Source organism: Andrographis paniculata, unplaced genomic scaffold, assembly GCF_009805555.1.
Source record: "Andrographis paniculata isolate CXL003 unplaced genomic scaffold, ASM980555v1 Contig83END, whole genome shotgun sequence".
In the NCBI taxonomy this organism is placed as follows: domain Eukaryota; kingdom Viridiplantae; phylum Streptophyta; class Magnoliopsida; order Lamiales; family Acanthaceae; genus Andrographis; species Andrographis paniculata.
The window spans coordinates 1,410,613-1,424,875 of record NW_026137621.1 but is presented as its reverse complement, the minus strand read 5'-3'; the positions used below and the strand labels follow the sequence as shown (position 1 = coordinate 1,424,875).

General features: G+C 30.4%; 2 protein-coding genes across 2 annotated transcripts; both read left to right on the top strand.

Annotated features, from left to right (window-relative positions):
* The first annotated feature begins 6,830 nt into the window (after positions 1 to 6,830).
* LOC127241795 (probable disease resistance protein At5g63020) lies at positions 6,831 to 10,437 on the top strand. Its single transcript, XM_051261012.1, has 2 exons — positions 6,831 to 6,905; positions 6,993 to 10,437. The coding sequence occupies exon 2, from the start codon at positions 7,335 to 7,337 to the stop codon at positions 10,038 to 10,040; it is 2,706 nt and encodes a 901-aa protein (XP_051116969.1). The 5' UTR covers positions 6,831 to 6,905; positions 6,993 to 7,334; the 3' UTR covers positions 10,041 to 10,437.
* Positions 10,438 to 11,802: 1,365 nt separating this feature from the next.
* LOC127241842 (uncharacterized) lies at positions 11,803 to 12,733 on the top strand. The gene is made up of 2 exons (XM_051261065.1): positions 11,803 to 12,024; positions 12,122 to 12,733. The coding sequence occupies exons 1-2, from the start codon at positions 11,851 to 11,853 to the stop codon at positions 12,473 to 12,475; spliced, it is 528 nt and encodes a 175-aa protein (XP_051117022.1). The 5' UTR covers positions 11,803 to 11,850; the 3' UTR covers positions 12,476 to 12,733.
* The last annotated feature ends 1,530 nt before the right edge of the window (positions 12,734 to 14,263 follow it).

Sequence of the window (14,263 nt, the reverse complement as noted above, 5' to 3'; positions counted from 1 at the left end):
CAATAAAATTCCCTCAAGTACAATGTATGAAGATATGCAGCTTGTATAGCCCAATTGAAATGGGGTTATATCAAATGAGATAGAACGAAACATATTTCACCAAAATTATTTTTCACTCATGATCTACAACAAAATGGTGAAATCATTGTGCAAAAAATTCGATCAGATAATAATTTGGCGGATATATTAACCAAGGCATTGCTGACGGCAACATTTGAAAAACTGGTGAAGAAAATTAGGATGTGTCGATTAAGGGATCTCAAATAATGCTCATATTAGGGGGAGCAAATTAATACAAAAATGTTGTACTCTTTTTCCTTCACTAGGATTTTTTGGCCCACAGGGTTTTTGTCCTAATAAGGTTTTAACGAGGCACATTCTTCATATAAAAGCATCCAAGATGGAGTGTTGTACATGTAGCACACATGATGTGCTACGTAACTGCTATGTATGCTTTCAATTACTTCGTTGTGGGGTACTCTCATATATAAATACCGGTGGAATGAATGAAATCAAAACACATCTCATTTTTACTTTGTCTATATTACTGCATTTCCTCCCCCCACTTTCCACAAACATCTTCACACATAATAAATATTATATATATATAATTACACACGCACACACTATCTACTCGTATATATTTATATTTATACACAGTAGCTTACATATATATATTATATATCTATAGTATAATACTTTTATCCATATATTATTCTTTGTACAATATATAAAATAGTGGTTAGCGGTAGAAATAATTAATATTTCTCTTGACTAATCCTATAATAATATTACAACAATTAGAATATACATGGTGGTTTGGTTGGTGTACACTACAAGAAAAAATCATTTTTGTAACAAAACTTTTTTGTCTCTAAATCTACTTTTTCCGTTACTAATGACATTAGAGACGGAATTAGTAATGGAATTACATTAGCTACGTGAACTTTAGGGACGGAATTCCGTTACAAATATATTATTTTTTTGTAGTGGTAACTCAACACTAATATAACATTATTATTTGGTCGAATCTGTAAATGTTTGTTTTTGAAAATTTTCAAAATGTCTCCTATTAGTAGAATTCTCACATTAGTTATCTAGCTTCATATAGATACGAGAATTTAGACAAAGTTATAACTAATAAATAATTAAAAGTGTATTAGTAAAAATAACTATTGTATAACACAAATAATTATAAATTAGGATAATTAATTAATTTAATTTAAATTAAAAAATTATAAATTATGAAATATAAAATTTGATTAAAGTATATAATTATTTTTTAAAAGAATAAAAAACGAAAACGAAATTATATAAGAGGAACAAAAATAAAAAATATGAAAAAAAAGGATTGAGTTTGCATCCCATAATAACTTTATAACAAATACATAAGCAAAAGCTATCACATTTTGGAAAGGGGAATGAATTTGGTACAATATCTATGGATTTGGAACCAATTTCTTCAAATATTACCTTGGGACTAATGTTGCTCAACAATGTATATATTGGGACCAAATGTACACTTCTTTTACTATAAGATGTATAATAATTTTACAATATTTGGGTGTGTTGTATTGGAGTTTGATTTTTAAAATGGATTTTTAATTTTGGTTTGAATAATAATTTGAATGTTATTTTTGTAAGAAAAAATAATTTATTTTTACGTAAAATTTCATAGTAATAAAATAAAAACCATATTCCAAAAGAACAATATCTAATATTCAATAATATAATAAATAAGATTTGAGATATTCACATTATTTAATTTTAAAAGGTTTATTATAAGATTTGTTACAATATTTCATCAATACCAATTAATACATTTGGGTATGCTTGTGTGGGGCTTTAGTAAAAATTTTGAGTTTGAATAATTTTATGATGTGATATAAATAAGTATTGATGTGATATTTTGAATGTAAACTTGATTTTTAGAATAATATAAAAAAAATAAAAATAAATGTTTGATTTGATTTTTTTTTTTTTGGAGAAAAAAATTGTATGAATAGTGTAAATCCTTTAGAATCCTTCAACTGATTTCATTTACATTGCAAAAACATTTCGTATCTCATTTCCCTTCTATAACTTAAAATTAAAGTAAGATTTCAATTCATTAATCAACAACTACTTTTTTAATATTTTGGTTTGAAGTATATATATATATATATATTGTTTTATATGAGTTATAGGAAATTGTGTAGATAATATAAAAATATAATTTTATATTGAATATTAATTTTTTTGAGATAATAATATATACATTATATATATTAAGAATTATATCGAAAAAATATTTTTTGGAAGAACAAACAATGTATTTTCTCCATATTATTACTTATCTTAATATTATTTTAAACAACACATTTTCAAAGTATGCGTCAGCATCGTATATTTATTGAAAATATTTATAGTAAGTGAATCCCGCTTTACGACAATCATTTATAATACTTACTATATATATGAGCACAACATTATTTTACTTACGAAATAAATAACGAATGCTGCCTATAAAACGAGGTTTTCTTCTGTCATATATCAAGCAATATAAGAATTCAAAGTAGATTTTCTGTCGGCAAGCATTTTTCAAATCACCGATTGTACGTTTATTTGAGTTATGGATCCTCAAAACAACTTTTTGGAAAACAACTTCCTTCACATTGTGCTGGGAATTATAATGTTTTTCTGGCTTCGTCATCACGGGTGAGTTTAAGTAATTATTTGTTCACTATTGATTTTAATTTGTTCTTTCCTCTCTCGGTCTTTGTTATCATGTCGACATTATAATTCTAATAATTTTAGTAGAATGCAATCTGGTGATTATACAGTACTAAATTCATTTGTAAAATAAGTGTTGTATGATTATGAAAAAAGAAGAAAGATTTTTCATTGTATATTTCAATAAGTATTTTAGTATAATGATTTGTTTTAATAAATTTTCAGATTTTCATTCTCGGAAAGGAGTCATTAATTCGCCTTTTTTATGCTCTGTTTGTATAGATTTTAAATTTAGAGATTTTCATCGAACCATTTTGTATTTTGGTGTGTTTTCATTATTTTATTTTCTATTTTTTTTTTCTTGGGTTGTGTTTTGGTGTGTTCTCATTATTTTATTTTCTCTAAAAAATATCATATATCCGAAACGATGATTTTTTTATTTTTTTTTTATTTTTTTATTTTTTTTTTTTATGCAAAACACCCCCCATTCAACCAAAATATGAAAATAAAATTACAAAAGCACACATTAAAAAATGACATTTTTTACTAAATAATTTTCAATAGACTATTGTTACTTTGCTAATTATAAATCGTGAGTCCCGCCAATTGGAAGTGTCTTATTCTAGGGTTGAGCTAGTCTCTTTCCTGAGTGGATATAGTGCTTAGCACATGGAATATAAATTGATAAAATAAAGTATAAATTAATATAATATAAATACAATACATACATGATAATAGTTCACATAACACATATTATATTGTCATATTGTCTGATGTATGTTAATATGTTATCTAGTGTGTTTTTATTTGGTGAATGGGGCTAGCTAATCAGTGCTATATTGATTATCCCCCTTCATCACCCTACTTATTTTCTTTTGACTATAAATTTGATATTAATAGTAACCTTAAAATGAGTGTATCTATATATCTCCAATAATCTAAGTATTTAATAACAAAATGATACATTCCTTCTCATAATACTCATTCCAAAATTCATATTCTATTGTTAATCTGATTTCTTCAATTCAACCATTATTTCTCTAGAAGCATATACTAAATTTCATAGTTTTCACATTTACACCTTTAATTATATTCATTAATACTCAAAAGTTTGTATATGAAATCATCAGGCTGATAGGGGATCAAGAAGGTCTCTTGATTTTTCCAATTGAAAATCGAGACAACAATTCGCGCGGACAAGCAAGCCACGGATACACCAACGGCATGCTTGAGATTGATGTAACATTGTACACTCCGGCAAGCCCGCCATACTCATTTTCCCAACCACCGAGCATTTATGAACGTGCCGTAGAAGCCGACACAAGGGCTCAGATGAGTAGCCTTACTGATAACATAAATGAGATGCAGGATACGCAACAAAATTCACGCGAACAACAAGATCCGTTGGAAGAGTTTGAGGTGGTTCAAAGGATTCGCTTGTTGGAGCAAATACCTATTTCGAGTCTAACTGACGAGGAAACCATAGAATGGATAGAAGAGTTACAGAACATGCAGGATCAGCTTAGAGCTCGGCGCAGAGAGCTCCAAAATCGCAGTTCAAGTTCTTCAGCATTGCCGGAACAAAATGGATCAGGTGGTGGAAGAGGTGGAAATGAGGAGCCAACAGACCAAAACCCTAATAATTGTTGAACATCCCGTATGTTTCCAAAAACTTATTTATGTGATCTTTCAAATAATGTAGAGTTGAGAATATGAATCATCGGATTTGACTCTATAGGTTTGTTAGCTCTGTTTGATTATTATTGGCAATGAAACAAGTCTTGTTTGTTCTTTAGTTAAGAGCTTTTGTATTTTACATAGCTAGGTTCAAGGCGGCCTGGGTCAGGGTCCAGGTCCGCCCACGACTCAATACAAATAAGGGGCTCAATATATATTTATATTACTAACATGTAATTTGTATTATACATAAGTTATTTTTAAATTAAATTATATATTAATTTAATAGTTTTTTTTTTATAAATAATATTTACCGTTCATATATATATAATATTATTCGAAATAAATCAATTTGAAAAATACCATGTAAACAATACTTTTTTTTAAAAAAAATAATTTATAGAAAATAATAACAATGTAATAGATAAATTAATGATATATAGACAATAAGAATAGAACTACTATGATAAAAATAAAATTTTTATATCATGATTACAAGCATGTATATATTGATTTTCTAAATATTCTTTCAAATCAATTTGAAAAAATATATATACAATTAAAATGAAAAAATTGATGAGTAAAATAAAATAACAAATAAAAAATACATACATTGTATTCTTTTTTGCTTCTTCTTTTTTCGATTTTTCGTTTCTTATTTTTTCTGCATTCGCGGTATAAATATTGGAATTAATTTGTAAAAATAAAAAGAATGCATAACAATAAGAATAACACAATCAATATAATAATAATTAATTTATGCATAATCAAGTTTAAAATTTTTAAAATTAAATAAAGAATTTTACTATAAAAATTTCATTGTATATATTTATAAAAAAAATACAATCATCTTGCAAGAATGTGAACAACTATAATAAATTATATTGGCAAATAAAATATGAAAAAGATACAATACAAATCTGTCAAAGTCTGTAAAATTTTGGTCAAACTACAAACACTGATTGCAAAACTCACCGTTGGATTGAAAGAACAACCAAACATGAATACTCCCTGAAAATTTGAGTTTGATGAGACAATTTTTCCATATCCTTCTTCCGATCAGTGTATTCTTCTTATATTTTTTTTCTTCTTTATATTCTAGTGAAGAATCAAAGAAAATATATGAGTATTTATAAAAAGAATACGCATTTTTAAAAATAAAATCAAAAGTTTTAAACCAGATTATTTATATAATTAAAACTGAAGTATATATATATAGATAATCCTAGTCTTATTAGCAAATTCTAATAATTATCCAAAGTCAATATTAAAAATATAATAATAAAACTTCAAAATTATGAGAACGGGAGAATTATAATGCCTAGTCAAATATATATATATAATTTATATATATGAAATTTATTTAATTTATGTGAATAATATGGGGATAAATTTATGACTGTAGGATCATCGATTAAATTTCCAATGTTACTTTTAAGGATCTTTTATTATTGACCAAAAACTTTTCGGAAGTCAAAACTGTCCTCAAAGTTAGGTGGATTTCGAATGAAAACTGAATTTTGTCATAAAAGTCTAAAAAAATTGCCCAGAGACGACAAATGGAGAATTTTTCATAATAGTATACAAACACAAAATGTTTATAATTTAAAAAGTATATTACCATTAAAAAATTTAATACCCTATTATATTTGAAATTGTTATTCAATTAATTAAAAAATAAATAAAAATTGGTATCTCTTTAAAATTTGAAATGCTACGATTAATCAATTAATTAAAATAAAATTCTTTTGAAATAATTAATTCATATTTTTTAAAATATAAATATAATATTAAAATAATATTTTTTCTTTATACTATCAATAATTATTTCACTATCAGAAAAATTATATTTTAGCTTCAGAAAATAGTTTCGAATTTTGAATTAGATCGGAAACTATTTTTTAAATTTGCTTTCAAATTTTTGAGACTAAATCTATAATTTATCCTTTATAAATACGAAGTACATACTCCTTACTAGTATAATGTAAAAAAATAATATGCCCGATAAAGAGTAGTATGGTGGTGTGACTTCCTTGTCCGACCTAATTTACATGATTTTCAAGTTATCAAAATAATAATAATAATAATAATAATAATAATAATAATAATAACATTTTACTACGTCCTCCTCGGATGAAAGCACTGAATTGCATTATGTATAATATATTATTTCTGTTCGATTTTAAGGTTTTATTTATTTATTTTCTTTTTAATTTTGATTTTTTAATATTAATTATTATATCAAAATATAGTATATTTTTGTTAGTATGTTATAATACTAATAAAATAATATTTATAAAAATATATATATATATAAATATTTTTAATGTTAATTAAAATAAGAAAAATGTGACGTTAAATGACGGAGGATGGAGGCAGTTTTATAAATGATAAAATTACTTGTTTTTATAATGGTAGGTGGATTGAACAATCATGGTACAGTATAATAACACTTCTGACGAGTAATTCTTCTCTAAAATGGCCGAAGGAACTATGTGAAGTATGAAGCCGTGCAGGTGATGTTTCCAGAGCTTCTCCTTCTCCATTAATTCAAAGCTAGTTCATTCTTCATATCTTTTCGTTATAATTATGCTTTTATGAAGACGGTGGAATTCTGCTCATACGACAACTAGACCAAACTGGATCTGAGGTTTGACTGTATGCATCGGCATTGGTACTACATATTTTAGGTGTTAAATTTCTTCTTAATCTGGTCATTTCTGAGTAGAGCTCGATATATTTGGTTAGCTACGCAACTAATTTATCTGAAATTGCTGGATTCAGTCTAAGGTGTTAACAATTGGGTTTCTGAGGGAATTAACTTAATTGGATTTTTCAATTTTCGGTGAAACTTCTTTCTGTTTCTCTCTAACTCTGATTTATGATTGTTGTGTGTGATAATTGGAGCTTAAGATTGTTCGAGTGGTTGTGAAATTCAACTGTGGATGATATTCATGGAGTTCATTGGCCCTATTTTGGAAATTTTTATCTGCTTGTGTGATTGCATGTCGAAGAAAGCAAACACAATCCTAAACTTGCAAAATGATGCAAAAGCATTAGAAAATGCACTGGAGCAATTGAACAATGTATTTGAGGATGTGAAGAGAATAGTAGCACTTGAAGAGGAGAGGCAGATGGTGCCCAATAAGCAAGTCGATGGCTGGTTGTGCAAGGTCGAATCCGCGAACAAAAGTGTCGGGGAAGTTCTTGAAAAGTCGAGTGGAATGAGGAGTGGCTGTTTGAGCTGTTTTGGCTGTTGGTCGAGATACAAGCTCGGCAAGGAAGTTAGGGTGGAGCTCAAAGCTGTGGAGGAGCTAAGGATTGAAGGGAACTTTGAATCTGTAGCAGAGGCGATGCCGCGTGGTGTGGTCGATGAGAGACCTTCAGAGGATTCCATTGGATTGGATTCGGTGCTCGAACAAGTGAAAAGATGGATTGAAGATAGCGAGGTGAAGGTTATCGGAATACATGGGATGGGAGGCGTGGGAAAGACTACGCTTCTGAAGATGATCAACAACAGTTTTTTGGAGGAAAACTATGGGTTCGATCAAGTGATTTGGGTCGTAGTGTCAAAACATTCGAGCGTCGAAAGAATTCAGGATGCCATTTGCGAACAGCTTAAGCTTCCAGAGAATGTATGGAAGAACAAAGGCGAGGATGAAAAAGCAGTGCAGATCTTCAAGATTTTGAATGTTAAGAAATTTGTGCTCATGTTAGACGACTTATGGAGGCGAGTGGATCTTGTGAAGGTCGGTGTCCCCGCTCCCGACAATCGAAGAATTTCTAAAGTGGTTTTCACGACTCGGTTTGAGGATGTTTGCGGGTATATGGAATCAGATAAGCAGATCAAAATCGAATGTTTGACAAAGGATAAAGCATTGGCTCTGTTCAAGAAGAAAGTCGGGACGACCACTCTGAATGCTCATCCGATCATACCAAAGCGCGCCGAAATTCTTGCGAATGAATGTAAAGGTTTGCCGCTTGCTATAATCACTGTGGGGCGAGCCATGTCTGGAAAAAGGGATCTCCATGACTGGGACAGAGCAGTTACGAAGCTAAGAAAGGATCCCTCTGAGATCACAGGCATGGAAGATGACGTGTTTCGTATTCTAAAGTTTAGCTACGACAGCTTACGCAACGACACCATCAGATCATGTTTTGCTTATTGCTGCATATATCCGGAAGACCATGAAATTTTGGTCAATGACCTCTTGGCCCTCTGGGTCGGAGAGGGGTTTCTAGATCAATTTGATGATGTGCACGAAGCTTTTGATCAAGGACAAGATATTATCAAAAGCCTTAAAGCCGCGAGCCTTCTGGAAGACGGAGAGTCCGAAGAGTATGTCAAAATGCATGATGTTATTCACGACATGGCTTTATGGATTTCCGGTGGATCCAAAACAAGCGTGAATAGATATTTGGTGATCGATCACGTCGATGTGCTTGAAACACAATTACTTTCTTCGAGGGTGGAGGCTGAAAGGGTGTCGTTGTGGGGAAGTAGCTTTAGAACTGTTCCAGAAGTTCGATCTTGGCCAAATGCTTTAACTTTCGTCGCGAGAGACACTGCGGTGAGAGTCTTCCCTTCTCAATTCTTGCAGTTCATGGCTTTCCTAAAGGTTTTAGACTTATCGCGTAACGCTCATCTAGCGGAGTTGCCATCCGGCATCGGTGAGTTGGTACAACTTCAGTTTCTCAACTTATCACACACCCGAATCAGGGAATTGCCGGTGGAGCTCAAGAACTTGACAAAAATGAAATACTTGCTGCTGAATTCTACATACAGGATGGAAACGATTCCTCGGCAGGTGATATCGAGCTTTTCCATGTTGCGTGTACTGCGACTGTTTGGAAATAACTCTGCATCGTATAAGGATGTGGAAAATAACATTTTAAGCAGCGGTAGGAGAGAGTTGTTAGAATTATTGGAAGGCTTTCGAGACATTAACGATATATCGATCACGCTATTCGATCGATACTCAATCGAAAAGCTTAAGAATTCATACAAGATCCTGAACTGCTTAAGTTCTCTTTGCCTCGAGCGATGCGAGGGATTGACGCGGCTCGAGTTTTCATCTTCATCCATCGAAAGAATGCGACATCTTCAGAGGCTTGATATTTATTACTGTGAAATGAAGCAGTTGATAATTCATTTGGAATTCGAGCGTAGCCATGCAGCTGGAATTTCTCGTGCACCCGATCAATTCATATCTCGGGGAAGTTTCCGTAGCCTCAGTAGCGTATACGTTGCTTATTGCGACGAGTTGTTGGACCTGACATGGCTAACGTATGATCCAATGCTCGAACTTCTTGACGTGGCTCACTGTGCGTCAATGGTCGAAGTTGTGAGTGGTCGTCGTAATCAAAGTACAGGGCTTGAAGCAGAATCGAGCATTTTTTCCCGGCTTAAAAGAATACGTTTGATCAATGTGCCATGCCTCCAAAGTGTGTATCCGCATCCTTTGTCGTTTCCATCGCTCGTTGAGATGCATGTGCTATCATGTCGCAGACTACAACGGCTGCCATTTGATTCGAGAAGCGGACAAGGCAGTTTGAAGGAGATCAGAGGAAGTCATTGGTGGTGGAGTATGTTGCAATGGGAGGATGAAATGCTCCAGCCTCTCTTCCACGCATATTTTGTGCCCGAATGATCGAATCTGCTACGCTCGTCTGTTTAAGACATCCAGGTACATTCTATTACACATTATTTACCGAAGAAAGTGACAATAGTTTCTTTTAGGTTTTACTATTGCTGCGTTAAGACATGCATTTTTTTTTACGCTCAACTAGAATTTCTCTCGATTTTGTAACGAAATAATCGTGGAATAGACTTGATTTTATTAAAGAAAAAATCAACCAAAATACAAACAAAAGTTTGAACTAAGGGGGGTGTATTCATTCTTGATTTTGTAGGATTCTATTGAATTTTTAAAATCCGGGTGTATTCAATCCAGATTTTTAAAAGTTTTTTAAAATTTGGAGTATTTAATTGAGACTTTTAAAAGTCTTTTAAAATTTAGACGGTATTCAATCTAAATTTTTAAAAGTCTTTTAAAATCCGAAGGTATTCAACAATCCATATACTTTTAAAGTCTATGGATTTTATTGGATTTTAGATGAAAGTTATGAAAAAATTGTATAGTACAAAATCTCACCTAATCATGATAGATTTTGATGGATTCTTAAAAATATATTATTATTATTATTATTATTATTATAAGTGATAAATATTATGATAGTATTTATGTAATATTTAAATAAAATAATAATAATTTCAAAATATATTAGTGAAAAATATAACAGTTTTAAAAAATATAATATAATAGCAAATTATACCAAATTTTTCGAAAATATATATTTTTAATTGAAAATTTTAATTTATTACTTCTTATTTTTGGTTGCATACAAAAATATGTAAATAATTTTAATTAAAAAAATATGGAAAAGATTTGAACCAAAATCACTTGACAATGAGATATTACTTTTTTTCATATCCATTATATCTCATTGCCAGTTTACATTATTTGTTACATTAATAATACATATACACATTTAAAAAATTATATTAAAATTCTAATAAACTAAAACAAATTAATATAATAAATAGTAATATAATTAAAATTATAAATATTAAAATATTAATATATAAAAATATTATTATTCTATAATTATTATACGTTATTAATAATATATAATATTCTATAATATAATTATAGAATATAATACTATGGGCTATATTATATATAATATAAATATGTTTACAAACCTAAAAGTCACGGCCGCCGTCTGAGTTGCTTCTGCTATCATTGCTTTTGTGCAATTTTTTGTATTCTCTTATCTTTGTCCGATTGCACTGATTTGGCGTCGATTGCTGCATCGACTTTTTTCGTTCTTTCACATTCCTTTACGGTTCCTGTAAGATTTAGATATTTTTACTTTTTAAATTGATTTTGATTTCATATTATTGATCAATTTCATTTGTATTTACTGCACATATTAATCTTTTTTTATATTTTATAATTTGTTAATTATATGCTTTATGTTTGTAAAATATCTTATGTCGTATCCAATTCAACATTGTTACAATATTTACTATATTTTTTTTCGTGGCCTATTATGTAGAAAATATAAAAAGAAAGATATCTATTTTTTTATTTAATTACTTAATTATTTATATGCAATGTGTTTAGTTATATATTTTATATTAAAAAAAAAAATTAAAGTGTTAAATTATTTATGTATATATCTTAATAGGCTATTTTGTATCGTTAATATAGTATACTATTATGGAGGATTCGCAGCAAGACTTAAAAAAAAAAAAAACACCATACGAATAGTGAACTATGGAACAAAGCGATTTATTGTTAGAACCCATGGTTGATGCTGCGACTCGGGGATGGTGTGATAATAATGGTGTTTTTTTCAAAGCAACAGTGGAAGAAAAAATACTTCATATTCTTGATGAAAGACTTCGGTGTAATAAAGCGTATAGCAATTACCAAAGCCGTCTTAAATGGTTTAAAAATCGTTGGATTTCCTATTCAAATCTCATGTAGTTTAGCTCTGGTTTTGGGTACGATAAAACTATTAAAAAGTTTACAGCCTCAGATGAAAGTATGGGATGCGTACTTAGAGGTAAGCTTTTTAAACATCATATTATAATAATATTATAGCATTAATTTATTTTGATAATATAGTGAGTAAATATATATATATATATTATTTGTGCTAGGCTCACTCAAAAGATGCGTGCTTGTGCTATGGAGAATGTTCTGATTATGAGGACTTGGCTATTGCGGTAGGAAATGGTGTTGTTGTTGGAAACAACTCTATTGGATTGGGTAGTGCTACTGATGCAAGGACATTAGGAGATGATGAAAATAGAAATGTACGCATAGAAGATTTGAGTTATGATGCTGAAAATGAGATATTTGTAGGACTATCTGAAAATGATCAATCATATGGTTCTGCACCATGTTCAGAGTTACCTGAAGTGCGTGAAGTTTCAAATAAAAAAAGAAGTCAGCCCAAAAGAAGTAGAGTTCAATGTGAAGCAAATTCTAGTTCCACTGAAAATATTCTTTAGAAAGAGCTCATGGGAGAGATTAAAAAACTAACAAGCACTTTTGAAGAAGTTCATCATCTTTTAGAGAAAATAGATACTATACTAGAGAAAAGAGAAAGAGAAATAACATATACAACTTGGGATGCTATCAAAGAGATCCCAAATTTGGACGAAGACATTCGTCTGAAGGCATTTGACTTGCTTGACACCAAGTCAAAAAAAGACGGATTTTTAAAGATGACTATCGAAGAAAGAGCTAATTGGATAGCTTACAAGATTAGAGAGCAGTGATTATTTAAATAATATACTAGATAATATGCTATATTTTGTTGGAATTTTGTTACAATTTTTTTTTTTTAATCACTATTATGTTGAGATTCTTTTTAAGACTTTATTTTGTGCCCATATTTGAAATTAATAAACTCAATATTTTTGTTATTATTTAAGTTATATATTTTTTAAAATTGTATGCACTTGAATGTAAGAATTTCTAAATTTGCTTTAAAAAGATATATTTGTTTAAATTATATTATGTGGATTAATTAATTTGATTTACTATCTATTTTTATATAAAGCATGGAAATTCGTGAAATACTGGAAGAAGAAATTGAACGGATTTGGAGATGGAGCTTTATGAAAATGTAAGGCTTCTAATGTTGGCAATTAAGGCAGTGATTATTTTATTAGGAAAAATTTCTATGACACCTCAGCATATTGGAGCTAATTTAAAACGACGATCAATTAGAAAAAATGGATACTATTTTTTACGTGATATGATTGAAGGAGATCCACAAAGTTTTCGACAGTTGTATAGAATGTATCCAGATGCATTTCTAAAGTTATGCACTATCATCAGAGAGAAAACTTATTTGGAAGATACCAGATACATATCTGTAGAAGAAATGGTGGCAACATTCTTGATCATTGCAGGACACAATGATCGATATGGTAATGTTCGACAAAGATTTGGTCGTTCGCATTTTGCTACTAGTCGAAACTTCAACAAAACCTTAAAGGCGTTGAACACTATATCACCCAAAATGATGATTAAGCTATCTATAGGGGTGTCTGCTAAAATTCAAGAAAGTACAAGATTTAACCCTTTCTTTAAGTTCCTTTTATAATAAAAAAAAATACAAAAGTGTAATAATTTTTTACTTAAAAAGAAAACGACAATATTTTTTTAATAACAACCCAAAAAAGAAAATAAGCATACATTTGAATGACGGAGAGAGTATAATATAATGATCCTAATGGATATATCAAGTAACCAATGCATAGCTAATCGTCATCCGGGTACATTTACTACATCCTCAGCTTGGGAGCTTTTCCGTAATATGGGGGTACGGAGTTGACTGTCGGGGATATTGTGGTCACGTATCCTTACTCCGACGATGTCAGTCTTTCTATGGAGATTGTTTCGGCGACGGATACCGACATATGAGATTATCCAGCATTATGGCATTTCGATTGTCTTACGATGCCACTGTTGTCACATGGAGGTCGAGACTATCTCGCATCTTTTTATTAGTTCGGTGGTTGCTTGGCGAGTGTAGGAGCATTTTGCGGTGCCTTTTAGGATATCCTTGCTGGAGACACATACGTTGCATCTATTTGTGTCTTCGTGGCAGCTTTCTTCGGCACATTCTCAGAGTATTAGAGCGTATGTTCCGTTGTTGATACTATGGTTCATTTGGATTGCTCGGAAAGATGAGAAGCACAAGGGGCTTCGCGTATCTTCCGAGAGGATCATCTGGTGGATTCATTGACACTTGCAGACTCTTTGGCGTGCAAGGATTCTATTACATC

Excerpts from the sequence above, each read along its gene's own strand:
- LOC127241795 (XM_051261012.1), top strand. The coding sequence starts at position 7,335 with ATGATATTCATGGAGTTCATTGGCCCTATTTTGGAAATTTTTATCTGC.
- LOC127241842 (XM_051261065.1), top strand. The coding sequence starts at position 11,851 with ATGAAAGACTTCGGTGTAATAAAGCGTATAGCAATTACCAAAGCCGTC. Across the intron at positions 12,025-12,121 it reads TATGGGATGCGTACTTAGAG|GCTCACTCAAAAGATGCGTG; the intron begins GTAAGCTTTTTA and ends TATTTGTGCTAG.